At 37.3% G+C, this 18,973-nt stretch overlaps 2 protein-coding genes across 3 annotated transcripts; one reads left to right on the top strand and one right to left on the bottom strand.

Annotated features, from left to right (window-relative positions):
- Positions 1 to 601: 601 nt before the first annotated feature.
- Positions 602 to 5,387, top strand: LOC115684252 (probable glycosyltransferase At3g42180). The gene is made up of 4 exons (XM_056306468.1): positions 602 to 838; positions 946 to 1,070; positions 1,261 to 1,624; positions 4,694 to 5,387. Exons 1-4 carry the CDS (start codon positions 602 to 604, stop codon positions 5,351 to 5,353), a joined length of 1,386 nt encoding a protein of 461 aa, XP_056162443.1. The 3' UTR covers positions 5,354 to 5,387.
- A 734-nt stretch (positions 5,388 to 6,121) lies between these two features.
- Positions 6,122 to 17,439, bottom strand: LOC115684244 (uncharacterized). Of its 2 annotated transcripts, XM_030608983.2 has the most exons (13): positions 17,172 to 17,439; positions 16,843 to 16,976; positions 15,029 to 15,149; positions 14,864 to 14,928; positions 14,635 to 14,748; positions 14,009 to 14,083; positions 13,661 to 13,771; positions 12,724 to 12,837; positions 12,099 to 12,170; positions 11,178 to 11,214; positions 10,736 to 10,848; positions 7,202 to 7,408; positions 6,122 to 6,934 (listed from the first exon to the last, which is right to left on the bottom strand). In XM_030608983.2, the coding sequence occupies exons 1-13, from the start codon at positions 17,251 to 17,253 to the stop codon at positions 6,845 to 6,847; spliced, it is 1,335 nt and encodes a 444-aa protein (XP_030464843.1). In that variant the 5' UTR covers positions 17,254 to 17,439; the 3' UTR covers positions 6,122 to 6,844. The 2 variants fall into 2 exon arrangements, with proteins under 2 accessions (XP_030464843.1, XP_056162504.1); XM_056306529.1 differs by lacking the exon at positions 13,661 to 13,771.
- Positions 17,440 to 18,973: the final 1,534 nt, after the last annotated feature.

The raw sequence follows: 18,973 nt of genomic DNA, 5'->3' as shown, positions 1-18,973 counted from the left end.
AAGTTACAAGTAGTATATATTATTTCATCTCGGCCATTAATTGATATCCTTCTCATATTTTTTCTTGTAGACATTGGTAGGCAGCATCTGCATTAATCTTAGTTGGAGCTTGCCTCAAGGAACCATGCTCATTATTCTTTTTATCAATGTCTTCCGCATATATCCCTTGCCGCTTTCAACTTCTCTTTAGAATGTACTAATCAAATTCAATCAAGTTTCTAAGACAGATCGATTATTTAAATGATATTTCACAAATCTATTCCAGCACGAGACACAGATCAATCGACAATTATATGAACTTTCTGTCTAAATACATGCTACAAGAAAAAATTTTAGACAGGTGAGAGGCAAACTGATAAATTGAGTGGGATCACCCACACTCCGTTAATGGAGGCGACACCTTCAAGTTGCAGTTGAAAGTCAAACACGATCTGTCTAACTAGAGCTTTCTTCGTTATAAAAAGTATACATACACAACAGAGAGTATATAACCAGGAAATAGGAAAAGATAACGCAAGTGTCAAACTTGCTTAATCAGTCACTTCTGTATTTGTATATATAGCTCTCTGCAGTCATACCTTCTCATGCTCATATCGGGAAGATGTCGTCCATGAACTTCCCTCATTCACAGTTCCTTCTAATTCCAGCAATTTGTCTCCTCCTTCTTTTCGCCTTTCTCTACTGCTCTCCGTTTGATGGAAATCATGATAATACTATTTCCAATCTCTCTTTTTCTTCCAACAGCCACGCCATAAGACCATCATCGTTTGCAGTTAATGGGCTTCTCTCAACCTCCATGTACAAAAGCAGTTCGAGACATAACACCAGTTTAATCAGAGTAAGTGTTGTCATGTGTATCATTGTGTAATCTATTCATATTACCAAGTAACAATGTCTATTTCAATGTTTGCGGGTTAACTTGGGAAGTTGTTCTGGTGCATGTAGAAGAAGAGTGGTTTAGAAAGAATCGAAGACGATTTGGCTCAAGCTCGTGTAGCGATTCAGAAAGCCATTCGGTCCCGGAGCTACGATTCCGATAAGGAAGAGACGTTCATACCCAGAGGAAATGTGTATAGGAACCATTACGCCTTTCATCAGTTAAAAGTCCTACACTCTCTAGAGTTCACTTGGAGTACATAGCTCTTATTTTTTATATACGGTTTGAGCATATATTAGTCTCCATGATTTATGTTAAGTGCATGCATGCATGCGTAACACAGATCTTTCCTGACTTTATTTCTGGGTACGTTACTTGGACAGGAGCCACATAGAGATGATGAAGAGATTCAAGATATGGACATACAGAGAAGGAGACCAGCCTTTGGTTCACTATGGACCGATGAGGGGCCTATACGGCATCGAAGGCCAGTTCATCGACGAGATGGAGGACAAGCGGAACCCATTCAGGGCTCGCCATCCCGACGAGGCGCATGCCTTCTTCCTCCCTTTCAGCGTGGCCAACGTCATCCGCTACGTGTACGAGCCGATCCTCACCATGAGCGACTACTCGCGCGAGAGATTGCAGAGATTCGCCCGCGATTACATTGGCGTCGTCGCAGATCGGTACGGGTATTGGAATAGAAGCGGCGGTGCTGATCATTTCATGGTCTCTTGTCATGATTGGGTAAGTACGATAGTACTCGCGCTCTTCGGTGTTTTATAATTTGTAAATATAATGTATAGGTAGCATTACTCGACATAGAAATTCTTATTAAATTTAGCTTTAACACTTTTATATATGTTCAACCCGAAAGTTTAAGCAAATCGGGTGACAGAGAATATATGTGTTCATGACCTATGGAAGCTCGAAACACTATATATTGAGTTCAAGATGGATGAAAAACAGCCAGCGGAGTTAAAAAGGACCGATGAGAGAATAGAGCATTAAGGTTTAATACCACGAAAATCCCTAAACTGGTGTATCTGTGACAAATTTACTCAAAATTAATTTTTTGATCACAAAAAATCCTAAACTTGGTACATCTGTGATAAATTTACCCTCCGTTAGTTTCCGTTAAATTTTATCATCAAATTGCTGAATTGGATGACACGTGGCAGTTGACGGGTGTACCACCATAGGGTTTTATACTCTGTTTGTCACGGGTTTACCAATTGTGGTTTTTTATAGTATTAATCAAATTTAACGGAAACTGACAGAGGTTAAATTTGTCATGAAAGTACAAATTTGGGATTTTTTGTTGTCAAATTTATCACAGGTGTAACAGTTTAGGTTTTTTCGTGGTCAAAAAATTAGTTTTTGGTAAATTCGTCAAAAATGTATCAGTTTAGGGTTTTTCGTGGTATTAATCCGAGCATTAAATATTGGAATTTATTCCATATTGTATCTAACGTTGGCAATTGATTAAAGAGAAAGCACAAGTCTTTATAAAGAAAGGGGATTTATTTTTTATGGCGTTGCTAAGGATATTAAACCAGTTTCGTACTGGTCAAAGTTACTATTGAATGGAATGTCCTGTTAAACTCGCCGTGAGGCCTTGCGTTAGTAAAAGTCTTGACATGATTGAACATAAAAGTCCGTTTAACTGAAACAAAAATAAAATTGCATGTACTTATTATATTGACCATGGGTGGAGAAAATGGTTACCATATGGAAAGTACAGGTAACTTGATATTTTTGTGGATTTATTGCGAATTCAACTGTTTTTATTATATATCATATTTCTAGGAGTGAACATAGTTCCAGATTAAAACCTGGGAGTGGAGAATTATAATGGTTGGAACCTGTTCGATTCCCAGTTCCATCGTATGTAGTAGGTTCCAGATTTCAAAAATTAGGGAATATGTTTCGACGAATAACTTTCAAGTTTTAGGTAGGTGAAAAATGAAACAAGTTTTTCTATTTTTCTTGGTCTATGTCTTCGCGTGATCCTGCGGTATTTCATGGCGTACGATGATAAGTGTATAATCTGGAATCATTAGTCTGAGCTTCCATTTTATGACTGAAACTTTTACTTTATGAATATTTCATATTCTTTGCTTGTCTTAAATATAAGTTGTAGTCAATGAATTGTAGTAGCAAGTGGCGGTCATTAAAGGTTATAATTCAAAGTAATCATTCAATTAATAATACAGGTTGAACTAGGATAAACCTTGAAACCTGTAACAGGGTAGGTTCCAATTAATAATACAAGTTGAACTTGGGTAAACCTTGGAACCTGTAACAGGATAGGTTCCAAAATATATATGGTAGGTTCTAGATTCCAAAATATGATAAACATATTCCAACGGGTAGGTTCTAGGTGAAAACTATACGGAACTTGAAACCGCTCACTTTACATATTTCATTGTGTTTTTTATTATAAAGGGTTAATACCACGAAAAACCCTGAACTGGTACACTTGTGACAGATTTACCCTAAACTATTTTTTTTACCATAAAAAACCCCAAACTGGTACATCTGTGACAATTTTACCCAGAACTATTTTTTTGACCACTAAAAACCCCAAACTGGTACACCTGTGACAATTTTACCCTGAACTATTTTTTTGACCACCAAAAACCCCAAACTGGTACACCTGTGACAATTTTACCCCGAACTAATTTTTTAATATTTTTATTTTTATTTTTCGAATTTTTTTAGTTTTTCTTTTCTTTTCTTTTTCCTTTCCTTTTCTTTTTTTCTTTCCTTCATCTTCATTGGACCAACAATGGATTGTTATATTGTAATTGATACCACAATAACGTGACACGCAACATAAATGCTACATTTTGACCCAAAAAAAAAAACATAAACGCTAAATGAAAGACTTTCTTTTATATGCATGAATTTTCATGCCAACCACTTTTTTCTACATTTAAATGTCTCGCGAAAAAGGCATTATATTGTTGTCGTGTCTTTCTTATTTTTGGGTGCAAGTGGATAGGCAAACTGTTGGGGTCCAACGTAGGCTTGTTACCTAAGCTTGGAGTACAGCTAATCAACAATTTCTATACGTCTTGCTTGCCAATTTAATTTAACAGATTAATTTACAAAATTAGTATATTTTATATATAAGATGAGAGATATTATATGTGCATGGCGATTCATAAATCAATATGATCACTTGAAATATATATTAAATAAAACGTGAGACATTTAAATGTAGAAAAAAGTGGTTCTCATGAAAATTCATGCATATAAAAGAAAGTCTTTCATTTAGCGTTTATGTTTTTTTTTTGGGTCAAAATGTAGCATTTTACGTGTCACGTTATTGTGGTATCAATTACAATATAACAATCCATTGTTGGTCCAATGAAGATGAAGGAAAAAAAAAGAAAAGGAAAGGAAAAAGAAAAGAAAAGAAAAACTAAAAAAATTCGAAAAATAAAAAAAAAATATTAAAAAATTAGTTCGGGGTAAAATTGTCACAGGTGTACCAGTTTAGGGTTTTTGGTGGTCAAAAAAATAGTTCGGGGTAAATCTGTCACAGGTGTACCAGTTTGGGGTTTTTGGTGGTCAAAAAAATAGTTCGGGGTAAATCTGTCACAAGTGTACCAGTTCAGGGTTTTTCATGGTATTAACCCTATTATAAATTATTCAGTTAAAAAAGTCAAATAGAATAAACATGAGAAATGACATTCCATTTTTTCACCTATCACATATTAAATTACTGCAATTTAAGTGTTTATATATACATATTCTTCTTTCAGTTTCATTTTTTTTTTTTGAATTGATAGTTATTTAATCCTGCAGGGTCCTGATATTTCATCAGCCAACCGTGAGCTCTACAAGAACTTCATCAGAGTCCTTTGCAACGCCAACACTTCAGAAGGATTCAGACCGAAAATAGATGTCTCCATGGCAGAAGTCTACTTAACTCACGAGGAACTCGGCCCTCCTCGCTTAGGGCTAGACCCTAGCAACCGCACGATCCTCGCCTTCTTCGCCGGGGGAGCGCACGGCTTCATCCGAGAACTCTTGCTCGTGCACTGGAAGGACAAAGGTGACGACGTCCAGGTGCACGAGTACCTTCCTGAGGGCCAGAACTACACTCAATTGATGGGGAAGAGCAAGTTCTGCTTGTGCCCCAGCGGGTACGAAGTAGCGAGCCCGAGGATTGTTGAATCGATTTACGCGGGATGCGTTCCCGTGATCATCAAAGATGACTACTGGTTGCCGTTCAGTGATGTTCTTGATTGGAGTAAATTCTCGATTCAGATTCCAGTTCAGAAGATAAAAGATATCAAGACGATTCTGCAAGCGATCCCGTTTGAAAAGTACATCAAATTGCAGAAGAGAGTAGTCAAAGTTACGAGGCACTTTGAGTTACATCGACCGGCGAAGCCGTTCGACGTGATCGACATGGTGCTTCATTCTCTGTGGCTGAGAAGGCTGAATTTAAAGCTGGAATAGATTGATTAGTCCTTGTCCTTCCTGTTCTAGCAAACAAAAACAAAAAAAAGGTTTTAAAGGAAATAATCGAAATTTTTGTTGTTGATTTGCAGGAAATAACGAAGGTTAGTTGGCCTTAAACCAAAATCAGTTCCATTTATCGAAAAATTAGTTAATATAATCAAGAGTTACTACCACGAAAACCCCAAACTGATCTATCTGTGACAAAAATACCCAAAATTAATTTTTTGACTACCAAAAACTCCAAACGGTTATACCTATGACAAATTTGTCTTAAACTAATTTTTTGATCACTAAAAATCCAAACTAATACATTTATGACAAATTTATTATCCGTTAGTTTCGGATAAATTAGATTAATACCACGAAAAAATTACAAACTGATACATTTGTGTAAAACCCCAAACTGGTACGTCCTTCAACCGCCACATGCCATTCAACTCAACAATTTGATAATAAAATTTAAAGGAAACTAATAGAGAATAAATTTATCACATGTGTACCAATTTGGAGTTTTTTATAGTAAAAAAATTAATTTGGAGTAAACTTATCACAGATGTACCAGTTTAGAATTTTTCATAGTATATAAACCCTATAATCAATAACCCATTGTCACTTATCCAAAAAAAAAAAAAACTGGCCCGGCCCATGAGTGCCCATGTGTCTGGCACTGCTCGGACCCAAAAGAGATGGCCAGATTTACTCTCAAAAGAGCTGAGCTAAAATAATGTGAAGGGGCAAAAAGATCTTACAAGGAGCCAAAACTACTCAAAAAAAAGCTAAAAATCGATCATTGGTGAGGAAAGTAGTACTAAAAGTATGTTCGGTACATTGTTCCTGCGATAGCTTCAGCTATGAAAATGGACGCGGTAGCATTTCTAAGGTACTTGACATACTCCTAACAAGTGGAGCACCTTCATTACTATAACAGCTTAAAACGGCTTTTAGGAAGTAACTTCACTCAGTTTTGAGGTGCCGCGGCTTTAAAATTATGTTGCCGAACACATAAGTAACAAAACTTTATATTGCAGCAACAGCTGACCGTGGCTCTAGCGCACCAGAGCTACAACACAATCATAGCTACCACACAGACTAGATAAATTGAGTAGTATCCAAAAGCATTGGCAAGTATAGATGCCCCTACGATCGATCAAAGGAAAGGTGAGGGATTTTTCTTCCAAGGCCAAAATTGAAGTTGGAGTTGAACCTGCAATGAACCAAATTTCATCAGGGACCATGAGAAGGGTGACGAAAATATGGCCGTGGTCACTGAAGCAGATAGTGTTGGACAGTTCTCCTGCATAAGAATTGTTAATGAACCAAAGGTGATCTCGGACAGATGTGTGGCAACCCCAAGCAACACAACTGATAAGCTCGGGGAACGCTGCTTGCTTTCATTGGAACCGCCATGAGGTCAAGACTGAGAAAGCCGCTTTATATATGCAACCCTCAGTTTGACTGATTTGCTATAGGATGAACCTGGGAGAACCTTTATGTGAGACTTTCCGGACATGTGACATTCGTTTCATCTTTAATTTTGTCCATCTGCGCAACTAGCAGCTTGTGAACACTTTGCTTTAGCTGCAGAATGGAGACATGAGAAGAATCTAAAGAATCATAACAAGGCAACGCAACTCACAAATCCCAAGCACCATAAAGACAGGGAAAAAGATTGATTATTCCTCATATTATCCAAGAAAGACCTTCAAATCGACAAGCAATTCAAACATAAGATACTACTGCAGACTTATGCAGCTTAATACATGCATTAGGTGTAAATTAACATGTATTAAGTTCAATATAGAGAAGTAAGGTTAGTATATGGCCTAAAAGGAAATAGTTATTAACCTCATTGAGCCCTTCTTCACTCTTCACGGAAACATGAATTGCTCCATCAGGTCCTTTTTTCCTGTACTGGACCATCTCATCGTCATCAGCTGTTGTATCTTCAGAAACAAAAACAACAGGGGACTCTTGCAACAGATCACTCTTGGATATAACATCAAGCCAGAGATGATCATTGAACCGTTCCTTGATTTCTTTGTATATCAAGTACTGCAGAATACAAAATCCAGAGTGTGTAAACTTATTTAATGTCTCCTGGAAGCATGCTGCAAACTATAAAAAGTGGAAAGGCGCACGTAGGGAAAAAGCGAAGCTCCTGTTTGAACTGAATTTGGCACAAACCTTATCATTGAGGAAACATAGTGTGAGGAATATTTGGGAACAGCAGCACAAACAAAGCTCAAAATTTCAGATAAGGGAAAAACAGACGGATTTCAATTTTTAGTGTTCAAGACCTAGCTTTTCTTGGAACTAAGAGAAATGATTACAGGCACTATTGCATGCCGATCAAAAAAAATTATAAATAAATATATATATTTGAGAACAAAGATTTAAAAAAATAATAATTTTTCTATGGCACTATCAACTGTAAGAAATAACAACACTTTTCCTTCCATAACCTTGCCTAGACATTAGACACGTGGTAATACAAACAGTGTTATTTCAACAAACAACATTTCTATGCTGTTACATCCAAGAACTAGCAAAGAATGGGATTCTTTTCATGCTAATAACATAGTCACGCAATCGATTCATGAGTCATTGTTCACCCAAGCTTGGCCGCTTGGCCCAATTTTTTTTGAGCCCGAGTCTATTCAAGTAGCTTGTCAAGCCAACTCCGGACCCCAAAAATACTCGACTCATGCACCTCACAAGCCTAATCCAGCAATTTATCTTTTAAAGTCTACATTTTAAGGTTTACAATTCTATCCTCTGATATCTATCAAACAAAATATACAAAGTAAAACCTCCACCCTACATGCTATTTTCCACTTTCACAAAAAAAAAAAAAAAAAATGAAGAACGAACACTGCAGTTCCTCTGTTCCATGGATTTTTCACTTTGGTCACTAAAAGTGTACAACTAGACAGGGCATCTTCTCCTCTTACTTGAGGTCATGAGTATTCCACCTTGAGAACCCCATCAATTCCCCATTTAAAGGACCAAACCCAATGCATCCTAGAGTTAGAGTTAAACTATTCCTCCATTCATACTCCATCTCCATTGTGACTATGACAAGGCATGTTACGCCCTAATAACCACCAAGAGTTGGGGAGCGGGGTACTGAAACTGATTTTGTAAAACTAACCCCTTCTAAAAAAATTGGTTTTGGACCCACAGGTGAACAAGCAATATAAACAGCGAAAATCAAGAAGTTCAGGGAAAGAGAAATTGCGCGCTTGATTTATAGAAGTTCATCACTTCGTGCCTACGTCCTCTCTCCCAGCTCTAGCAACTCAATCAGGCTGAATTCAACTATATTAGCCAGGAGCACAAATACCACCTTGCAACTGGAAGGAGTTCCTTGAGCTAACTGTTCATGAGGTTAACTCAAAGCAAAAAACCTTATGATAATCATGTCTGTCTGCTCTCCTTGTAGTTATGTTTCCATAGGTACCAACACCAGCTTCCACTCTTTTGGCAGCGTTCGACAGCTTTCAACCTCTCATCAAAGATTCCCAGTAGTTCCATCATGTTTTCGATAAGCCCTTTGATTTCTTCAGGAATGCTCTTGATTTCGTCCAGTGATTCATGAGGAAGATGCCGTGTAGAAGCTCTGGCACCAGCTGCCCAAAAAGCGGAAGCTGGTGTAGGTACCTACAGGAACTTTATCCAAGCAGAGCAAACAAATGAATGATTATCAACAGATTTTTAGCTCTCAATTGACTCTCAAGAACCATCAGCTCAAGGAGCTCCCTCCGGGTTTTCAAAGGAACCATAGGCAAGAGCGAGCTCGTGCAATCCAGTTCATCTTCCACCAGAAAATTGAATTCCTAATGCCTTTTGCTTAATCCATCTACCTTAGTCTAGGAGAAAACCTTTTGTCTCTATGTACAACTGCCAAATATTTACTTTGCTCGACTTTCATACTAAATAAAGTGGATGCTTCCTTTATATGTTTCTCTCTAATGCTGTGTTCTTATCTTGATTGTATTTTGTGTTTCAATATTGTTTATGCGACCAAAAGAGGGAGAAGCATCTAGCAAGGGGGAGCTTTATCTTCTTCTTTTTTAAAAAGAGTAGTTTGTTTTAAAATCCTTGGATGAATGCATTTGCTGGTATATTTGTTGTAATAAACATATAGAAACATGTTGAAGCATAAATTCATTTTGGGTCTATAAAACTTTGGCTCTGCACTTTTGCTTCTGCAAACTTATAACATGCACACACATAACTCATTTATGTTTGAAAGCTATGTGTTTTATGAGTTTTTTCATCATCCAAATCCCCCGAGGGATGTTTTCCAACAAGGCGTTATTCTCACATTTCAGATAGTCGGAGTCTTCAACCATCCTCAAGCCGATGTTCAAGTTTCCGATAGATTCTCAGCTAGTTCATTATTTGATATTTAGATATTCTCTACCTTTTGTTTTATATTATTCAACGACTTCTACATTCACAACTAGATAGTTTTGCATGGTGAAAACTTCAGATTTACGATTTTTTCCCCTTCTGTGAAGTAGTTTTCTCGATATTTTCAGCTCTATAATGTTTCTTCATGTCATTGCTGCTATATTCTTGCTTTATGGGTTCTTCTCTCTGCTCCGACATGATATTTGCTTCTTGTTAATGTCAAACGAAATGGACTTCCAAGAAGAGTGCTTTCTCGAGTGTTGTATAGGTCAGTAGTGGACTTTCAAGAATTTTGCTTAATTATTTTAATAAATGTTCGAATCTTATGGTTTGAGGCGGAAGTTGCATTCCGGGAAGTTGACAGGATTCTTTATAATCCAATTTCAGGTTTTCTTTTTTTGGTGGAATGTCAATCAACCTGTCGATAAACGCAACTTAGGACCCACTTTCTTCTTTCTCCATTTATCAATAAAAAATCTTGGGCTCAACTCTGGCCTGGAAGAACTCTATTTGGGCTTGCGAATGCTGAGTGTAGTATCAAGTCAAGCTCGAGTAGGGAAGTAGATACTTGATCAAGCTAGATTGAGCTTCAAGCTTTCAAATCAAGACAAGTTCAAGTATCTAATAGTAACAACTCGACTTGGCTCAATTGCACCCCTAGTCATAAGCAAATGACTTCCAATCGACTTCTAGATAGTTATGTGTCCTACTCCACAGCCAGAATGAAATGGTAACGTTAACATATATGGATAAAATACAAGAATAGGAAGAACATATAGCAAAATGTATTTGAAAGAATTTAAAGATAAAAGCAACAGGAGTTAAAGATGTCATCACCTCTTTGTGGAAGGTCATGGGATAGGATTAGGATCTAATAAAATCGGACAGCATATAAAGTATATGTGTGTGTGTTTGTGTGGAGGTATGTATATTTTTCTTTATAAACAATCGTGACGGAGATACCTGATTTGAGGGCGACATTCCACATTCTCCAGTGAGATCGTGCACATAGAGTATTGCTGTCGGCAAATGTGATAGCACAGCAAGTGTTAACTTCTCCAAATTATTCCTGTCTTCTGCAGGTCAACATAAGAAACTGTTAGCACATATAAAAGTTTCCTTTAAGGTGGAAACACAAAATAAGAAGAAAGCTGATTCTCTATATGGAACCAAGGGCTACAACTGTAGCTGGACAAACTACGCTGACAAAAATCATGTTATTCTGTCAGAAAAGCCACATCTTTTGGTGAATTTGTGTCCTATGTCATCCCGGAAAGCTCAAAAATTTTTGTTGGACTATCTACAGCTTGCACAGACTAGGCACAACCATCAATTTAGTGTCTTTTTTTGACATTGTGCGCAATCCACATTGACAATGTTACATTGCTTATTCCAAGTGACTCACCATCATGTCTCCTTAGCAAACCAGGGGTGTCTGTCACCTGCAATCAATTCCAAAAAATCATCAAATACAACATGAAAATCAATTGAGCACAACTCGGACCTGAGCAGTTTACTTAATTAATTCCGAGCAATCCATAACCCACCAACATGTCCAATCTTGGAGATGACAATGAAACATTACAGAAATAGTAGCTCTAACATCATCTAACTAATAATACAGCAGCTTCAAGATTTGCAGCTCCTGGCTGTTTTCCAAAGTTTCCTCAACTTAAGGACTGAAGGCCACAATCAACAAAACAGATAACACCTGTTTTCATATCCCTCACCATTTTCATCCCATGATCTTCCAACAAATTAGTTAAAAACACGGCAGCAAGGCAAAAGTAGCCAAACTCTCATTTGCTATCAGAAGAATTGCTTGTGCAGTCAGGGACCATTTTTACTGTCCCAAATTTCCTCAGCTTAAAGTACGAAAAATTAACAAGAGTCCAGTTTTTGCATCTCTTATCATTCTAATATGATCTTCCACGTGAAAAAGGTAAATCTGTAAAGTGAAATAGTGTCCATAAACCCGCTTTCAGTGTGTCAAGATTAGAAAACTGTGATCTATACATCTTTGAACAAGATTTGATCTTTTACGGTCTGCAGCAAGAAAAGAAAGGAAAACTACAAGAGATAATAGACACAAATAAAAAAAAGCTACCAGAAAAATATCAGAACCACCACAAAAAGTCCAGGTAAAAGTTTCCCCCCAGTATTACACAGCGCGAGCATAACGGAAACTTGCTCCTCCATCTCCTGGCTCCCAGGAGAAAAAGAAACCCTAGTTATCATTCCACTATGATGAAGTAGAGCAATCGCAGGTAGTCAAGTGAGGGGCTTATCAAAGACAGAAAAAGATAGTCAAGTTCAAAGACTAGACCTGAAAATGCTGGAAGTTTAAAGCAATGTGACCCATAAGAATTCCTCGTGTCGTGAAGGGGTAGTTGCAGACCTGAGCATAGAGAAGAAGTGATGACGCAGTCTCAACAAACATCAATGAGAGAGCAATAGTTTTTTGAGAATAATATCCAGTCTAGTCAAACCAGATTCAGATGCAAATACTTATCAAAGGACACACAATTTAAGGTTCCCTTTTATTTACGATATACTCTAAGTTATGATATGTCTGATGGAAGGGTTCAATGATTGAAATGCAAATATTTCCAATCGAGATCAGAGATATGCATGCCAGCACATCCACAGATATGAATATCATGCACCGCAACCAAAGTAGACAATAGGGAAACAGTACAAGAACACCTCAGACTACTATATTCTGCTCAGGATGAGCATTTGCACAGTCACACTAAAGAGGACGCCAAAAGGAGTACAAGAAGAAGATTTCCATGCAAAAATAAAAGAGAACGATAATGGTCTCACAAAATCCAAACCAAAATAACCAGACCATACATATAAAGAAGCATATACTAATTCTTTCTGTCTGACAAAATTGTCACGCTGAATAAATAAAGGATATCTCTGCAAAGCTAAGATATTGATTGTACCTCAGGCTTTCCTGTCGAGAGTATACGGACCAAAGAGGACTTTCCTACGTTTGGAGCTCCAACAAGACAAAGAGTTGGGGTTTCAAGATCAATTACTGGCATTGCCCTCAATGTCTGCAAAAGTATTCATAATTGGAGATCTTAAGTAGCCCTCTATTAAACAACTAACAAAAGACCTATAAGCTGAACATTTTCATGCAAAAAGCAGAACAGCAGGCCAATTCGCCCGGAATGAACTAATGAGTACAGCTAAAACTGAGCTAATGACAGAACTATTGAACTCTATTCTTCACATACAGTATAATGTATAATTCCACCAAAGGTATTGTAAATGAGCTGGAGAGTGTCAGTTCAAATTTCCTCATATCAACATAATCCATCAAATACATGTACACAGACTTTATTGGTGCAATTAACAATTATCACCAGCATTTCCATAAAACTTAAAAAGAGTCGTCACAACAGTTTACTAACGACCATCACCAGCAGACCTTGTTGATATTTTAGCCTAAGAGTTCAGGAAATATTCATTTTATATCAGTCTCTTGGTAAGTTAAGAACTCTTTGGCAGAAGTAATATTGAAACACCAATTAACAATACAAAAAAGGCTAACAAAAAAGTATAAAGAGGAAAGAAGAGAATAAAGAAAATGGAGAAATGATATTTACAGTTGCTCAATACTCCCCAATCAGCAAATCAAACAACAGCTGTATAGAAATACCCCCGACTCTGTAGTAAGAACTTTCACATCAAGCGGACATAATGCATGCATAAACCAGGATCCTATGGTTAACAGAGCCAGGCATACAAAACCACACACGTGCCAAAGGTAATCTTATTGAAAGTTGTCAAGTTACTGAATGTAATGGCCCTGGTATAAAAATGTGCAGCAGGTTGATGTAAGAAAGAAAATAGCATTATCAAAATGCTAAGCACCTTTGCAATGTCCAACAACTCATCGATAGCCTTCCCTTCGTGATGAAAAATTTCTTCGAGTTTTCCCATACCTCCACTCAACCTTTCCTCTGCTTCTCTCTTGGACAAGGACTATACAGTACATATCAAGTTAGGTGACATATACTGAACACAACCATAGCAATTTCACTACTATTTGCAGAACCGAAAGCAGATAAATCATGACAAGAGAAGGACAAAATACATAATCCAAGTATCAACCTCATCAGGGAAAAGGAAAAGCTATAATAACTGCCAGTTGCCCACCAAAGGTGCAGAATGAGATACTATCATTACTGAAGGATACTAAATATAAATTTAGATATTTACCTTAGCACAGAGAGAAGCATGTTCTTTACCCACAGATGTCACCTTCTTCCTCAAAGTATCTACTTTCATCAATACCTGCCACAGAAAGTGTGTGGTCATAAGACTGACAATCCCAAACCCCTAGAAGAGAACTTCACTGACATTGTATAGCGTCCACCTCATCTATATCATGTGATGTTCTATTCATAGTGCATATAACACTCTGCGAAGTCCTACTTGTTTAAGTCTCAGATTACCGATTTTACAATGTGTGTAAATAATGAGGGAAAAGGGAGCCCCCTGCACTACTGCATCCCATCTAATGAAAATGGAAAAAATGAACTATTCATGCTTGTATAGCTAAGATGGGTGAAAGAACAGAATGATGGAGAAGAGGTAGTGAGAAACAATTCATAGAAATATACATAATCCTATTAGATGTTTCACAATGACATTAAGAGGGCATCTGATGTGAAAATATTCTTCAACAGCACTACACTAATTAAGATGGTATAGTGCTTACCTCAATATCACCAAGGAAAAAAGAAAACTAGGTGTTCTGTACACATTGAGAGATTACTCAAAAAAAATACTGCTAGTCCTCCGGTAAATAAAAGAAGGAACAAAATACTTTAGTCAAGAACTACCTCTTCATAATTTCCATCTCCAAGGGTCAGTTCAACTAGTGATCTTTCGTAAGGGTGCAAATATTTTTTTTTCGGAAAATTATCAACATAGACTTTTAAGGGAGCCGCCAACTCCTGTAGATGGAGACAATGCCAAAATCACAGCAGTTAGAAAACTTGCTCACACAAGACAAAAATGGCTTCATTCACATATTAAACGCTCAAGATAGAAAATTAATGGCTAGCTTACTTTCATAAGTGCATCAAGTTGTTTTGCGCCCTTGTTCCTTTCTCTTTTCGCAACATTTGCAATACCTATCGATATAGATGAATTCATAAATCTTAGCATTGCATGCAGATTAAAAGAGGCTAAAACTTTCCACTTGGACTAAAAAGAATGATCCTGGTTCATTACCTTTTGTAGGTGATATCCTTTTTGCCTTCCTGAGAGCTGAATAGAGAATGTCAACTGAAGGCATCACCATTGGTAACTTTTGAAAAGCACCAACATTTTCATTTTTTATGGACACTTTATCCTAACACGGTTACCAGAGAATTGGTGAGATTAACATAGGGTATCAAATGACAGTTTATTTAAAAGAGTAAAGGAAAGCATTGACCCATGGCCATAAAGAATGAAGCGCAACACTAGAAAACATTAGCACAAAAACGGAATAGAATAATGGAAGCCCCCCAAACACCCCCCTCCTCCTCCCCCCCCCCAAAAAAAAAAGAAAGGCCTACTATTAAGAGAACATATCCAGAAGTAAAAGAAGGAAAACAAAACTCCATTCTAAAGGGTAAAAACCAACTACTTATGGAGAGATCAAGAAAATCCCACCGCAAAGGAAAATGAACACCTACAGCAATCCAACCAGCACAACCCAAGCATTCATGAAAACTGACTCATTTATTTAATCCAAAGGCACCAGTATCAACTGCCAGAGAGCTTAAAGAAACTAATGCAATTTTGTTCTTAAGCCCATATGATCCCTCTATAAAATTATTAGAGACTTAAGCAACTTGCAGCAAAGCAGGGGTGCAGGGATCTCAAAGTTTTCATGTTTGCAGCTTTTGAGTTGTTCTGATTCGGGAAAGAAAGCAAGGTCAAATTCAAATGTAATAAACATAAGCCTAAAATCCTGCATAGTAAAGCCTGTTATTAGCACATCAAAGAATTCGATCTGTCCATGTTATAAGTAAATTTAAAAATGACTCCCATTTAATCTTCTCGGTTCTTGGCAGTGCTTTCTTTTCTCAGTATAATTGCTAGAAAGAGCACCATATTTATGCAGTAAGTGGATTTCATGTGCGTCAATAGAGTAGGAACACAAAAACATAGCATAAAACATATATTATGGGGGAAGCTTCAAAGAATCCTAGTTAAAGTTAGCCTTAGAAAATGCTGAATCACAAAATGGCAGACTCGACTTTTATACAACCATCAACACAAGACCAAAGTCAGGACCACATTTTGATATACTATTCTGCGACTTAGCAACGGAATAACAAGCAGAAATGTCAAAGACGCATAGATCATCTGAAATTAGAATTAAAGAATTTTCAGTGGCCAGACCTATACATTATCAGATATCAGTACCATGTTGGGTCTGATGAGCCAAAATGATCAGTTAGCCTAGCAAGAGGAAGGACCAAGTCATCGTTTGGTCTTCCCGTGATTCCATGAAAGACGGTATCATAATCCAAGGAAGAAAATGGCTGAGAACCTCTCACCTAGTAACTAGAGGCATCCGCAACACATGAGCTTAGCATAAGGGGCCAAGTTTTAGGGATCCCAACACCACGTTTACCCTGAGTTACTGATGCTTCTTCACTTACTCGTGCAGAATGACAAAGTCAGTTGGTCCACTCAGGGTGGATCCTACTGGGTGCAGTGCAGCAATAAGAACTCTACCCATCTGAAATCATTTTTATAAGGCCTAGCAAATTCAGCTCCAACTTAGTGCCTGGATCATTGTTAGGATTCAGAATTCGCACATGTCTTTTCCCCTTAAATATTGTCCATGTATCCTTCTACCATAATCGCAACAATTTAAGCAATCCCAGTTCCCCTAATAAGCATCAATGTCATACTTGGATTCGACACAAAGCGTAGATTGTTAATACAAAAAACTACGAAAATGCACAGGATAAGAAGCACATCCCCTAGCCCCTTCACCTCCAACAGCTACTTCCCATCATTACATCACGAAATAAGTCAGGAGGTACCTTGGATTTCGTATTTTGTTCAGTTTGGGTGGTGGGGAGATAGCTTCCTTTCACAACCTCATAAGTGTTTGTTTGCATGCTCTTGCAGAAGCACACCATTGGATAGACACGGGTACGATGCAACAGATATTTCCCTGCACTTGGAACCAGCTTGAGGATAAAAAATCTGTACTCTCCACTTGAATACTAGAGAACAAACATCATTCTTCCAGTAACAGGGGATCGAACAAAAAAGCCACAACCCAGGGAGCGCCCAGGGAGCGAAACGGCAAAAGAACGACGCAACAGCGCCGGAGACAGAGAGACAGATGGAGGGTGTGCGTCTGTACCGGGTAAGTGCTTTGAATTCCTCAGCAGAAACTTGGAAGAAGGCAGCTGCCACTGCTGTAGGAGACCGTAAACACCGTTCATTCTGCCTCTCCGCCAAATGGGTCTTTGCGAATTGAGAAGAAGATATCACGAGGGGCGCCGGTGTGCCTCTGTGTATACGGTCATCCGAAGCTTGAGCTCTTCTTCTTCATGGCCGAGCCCCGAGCGGTACAATGGCGCAGCGAGCATCGTATGAAAGAAAGGGCCCTCTTTGCGATACAGAAAAGAAAGGTGGAAGAGAGATTACGGGGTGAGGAGACGGTGGAGATTTGTGCGGGCGGGCTCGGAGCGGGCCGGGTCGGGTCCCAAGATCCGGCCCAAATTCTTGTCCGATCCAACTCATCGTCAAAAAAAAAAAATTCCATATGGTAAAAGAAAAAAAGGTAAGGATCGAAATGAGGATTGAGGATTAATTTAGCAGTCACTGCATTTGGGGACACATCAGAATTCAAAGGTGTCCATTTGTGGCCCAAATCAGGTTAAGTCTACTCATCGGCATATCTGATATTTTCTATAGAAATGTTACCAAATCCCGAGCTTAATTAAGTCAACTCATCCTCAATTTTTTTTTCATTAATGACACGAGATGAGTAGGCGGCTAATGCTTAGGGATGCGAGACAACTTCCTTACACCACTTCTCTTTCCCTCTTTATGGTATCTAGCCAAATGGCAGCTGGATTTCTTAATTTGCCAAAGATATGGCTTAGATGAATCTGATCATGTGCTTAAAAGGCTCAAAGGGAGACAGGAGAAGGAACAACTCCCTAATAATTCTTAGAAATTTTGAGAACTACCATAAAAGATAATTTATTAAGAAACATTTCATCAAAAAATTTCGCAAAATGGGATTGTGCAATTGTTCCCTTTTGGCGATTAAACAAGCTAATTAATTGTCTATTAGGATGCGTTTGTTTTATGAAAAACTCAATAATAAAGGAAAATAATTTCTTGAAAAGTATTTTCTAACAATATAGTTCGTTTTCCTTTGTTTGGTGATATATGATTGAAATCGTTTTTTGATATTTGGATTTCATTGGAAAATGATTTCAATCTCATGATTTCATCTCAAGAAAAAAATCAAAATTTTTAGATAATTGTATTTTTATTATTTTTAAAAAATCGAATTTTTTTAAAAAGAAGAAAAAATAAAATAAAATAAAAAGAAAGAAAGAAAAGGGAAAATATTTAAAATAATTAAAAAACTAGATTTTTAAAAAAATTAAAAATAATTAAAATTTCGATTTTTTTTAAAAATATTTTATAAGAATAAAAAAAAGAGAGAAAAGAAAAAGAGAAAAAATAAATAATAAAATATTAACAAATTCAAGATGAGCAATTCCGAAAAGTGTTTTCGCTTTCTTAGATTAGGGAATTCGCTTTCTTAATTTTATACATGAATGTTTTCCTTAACCGAAAAGTATTTTCGGTTGACTTATCATTTTCAACGAACCAAATGGGTGAAAGTCCGAAAAAAGGATTCCCGGAAAATACTTTTCCTTAAACAAACGCACCCTTGCGTCACTTTTATTTCCAAAAATGTCCCTCGAAGTTTTGATACATCATGTGAGTAAAAGTTCTCAATATGTCTAGCATTGCCTAGCATTTCATGATTAAAAAAAAAACAGATCAGTGAGTACATGGCTTCTGCAAAGTGTAATTGTTTCATTTTCTAGACTACAGCTACAAAAAAGTGGTCTTCATTTTCTTTAGTTTGATTAAGCTATACATGATATTGATTGGTAACTAATCTCATATGGCAAT

Source organism: Syzygium oleosum, unplaced genomic scaffold (assembly GCF_021117445.2).
Source record: "Syzygium oleosum isolate NSW1041296 unplaced genomic scaffold, Sole_v2.1 Sole_v2.44, whole genome shotgun sequence".
In the NCBI taxonomy this organism is placed as follows: Eukaryota; Viridiplantae; Streptophyta; class Magnoliopsida; order Myrtales; family Myrtaceae; genus Syzygium; species Syzygium oleosum.
Note: the sequence above shows the minus strand (reverse complement) of the source record. Positions and strands in the feature narration are given on the sequence as shown.

Excerpts from the sequence above, each read along its gene's own strand:
- LOC115684244 (XM_030608983.2), bottom strand. The coding sequence starts at position 17,253 with ATGAACGGTGTTTACGGTCTCCTACAGCAGTGGCAGCTGCCTTCTTCC. Across the intron at positions 12,171-12,723 it reads TCTCGACAGGAAAGCCTGAG|GTCTGCAACTACCCCTTCAC; the intron begins GTACAATCAATA and ends CTCTATGCTCAG. Across the intron at positions 7,409-10,735 it reads GAATGTCGCCCTCAAATCAG|TACTTGATATACAAAGAAAT; the intron begins GTATCTCCGTCA and ends TGTATTCTGCAG.
- LOC115684252 (XM_056306468.1), top strand. The coding sequence starts at position 602 with ATGTCGTCCATGAACTTCCCTCATTCACAGTTCCTTCTAATTCCAGCA. Across the intron at positions 1,071-1,260 it reads TTCATACCCAGAGGAAATGT|GAGCCACATAGAGATGATGA; the intron begins GTATAGGAACCA and ends TTACTTGGACAG. Across the intron at positions 1,625-4,693 it reads TGGTCTCTTGTCATGATTGG|GGTCCTGATATTTCATCAGC; the intron begins GTAAGTACGATA and ends TTAATCCTGCAG.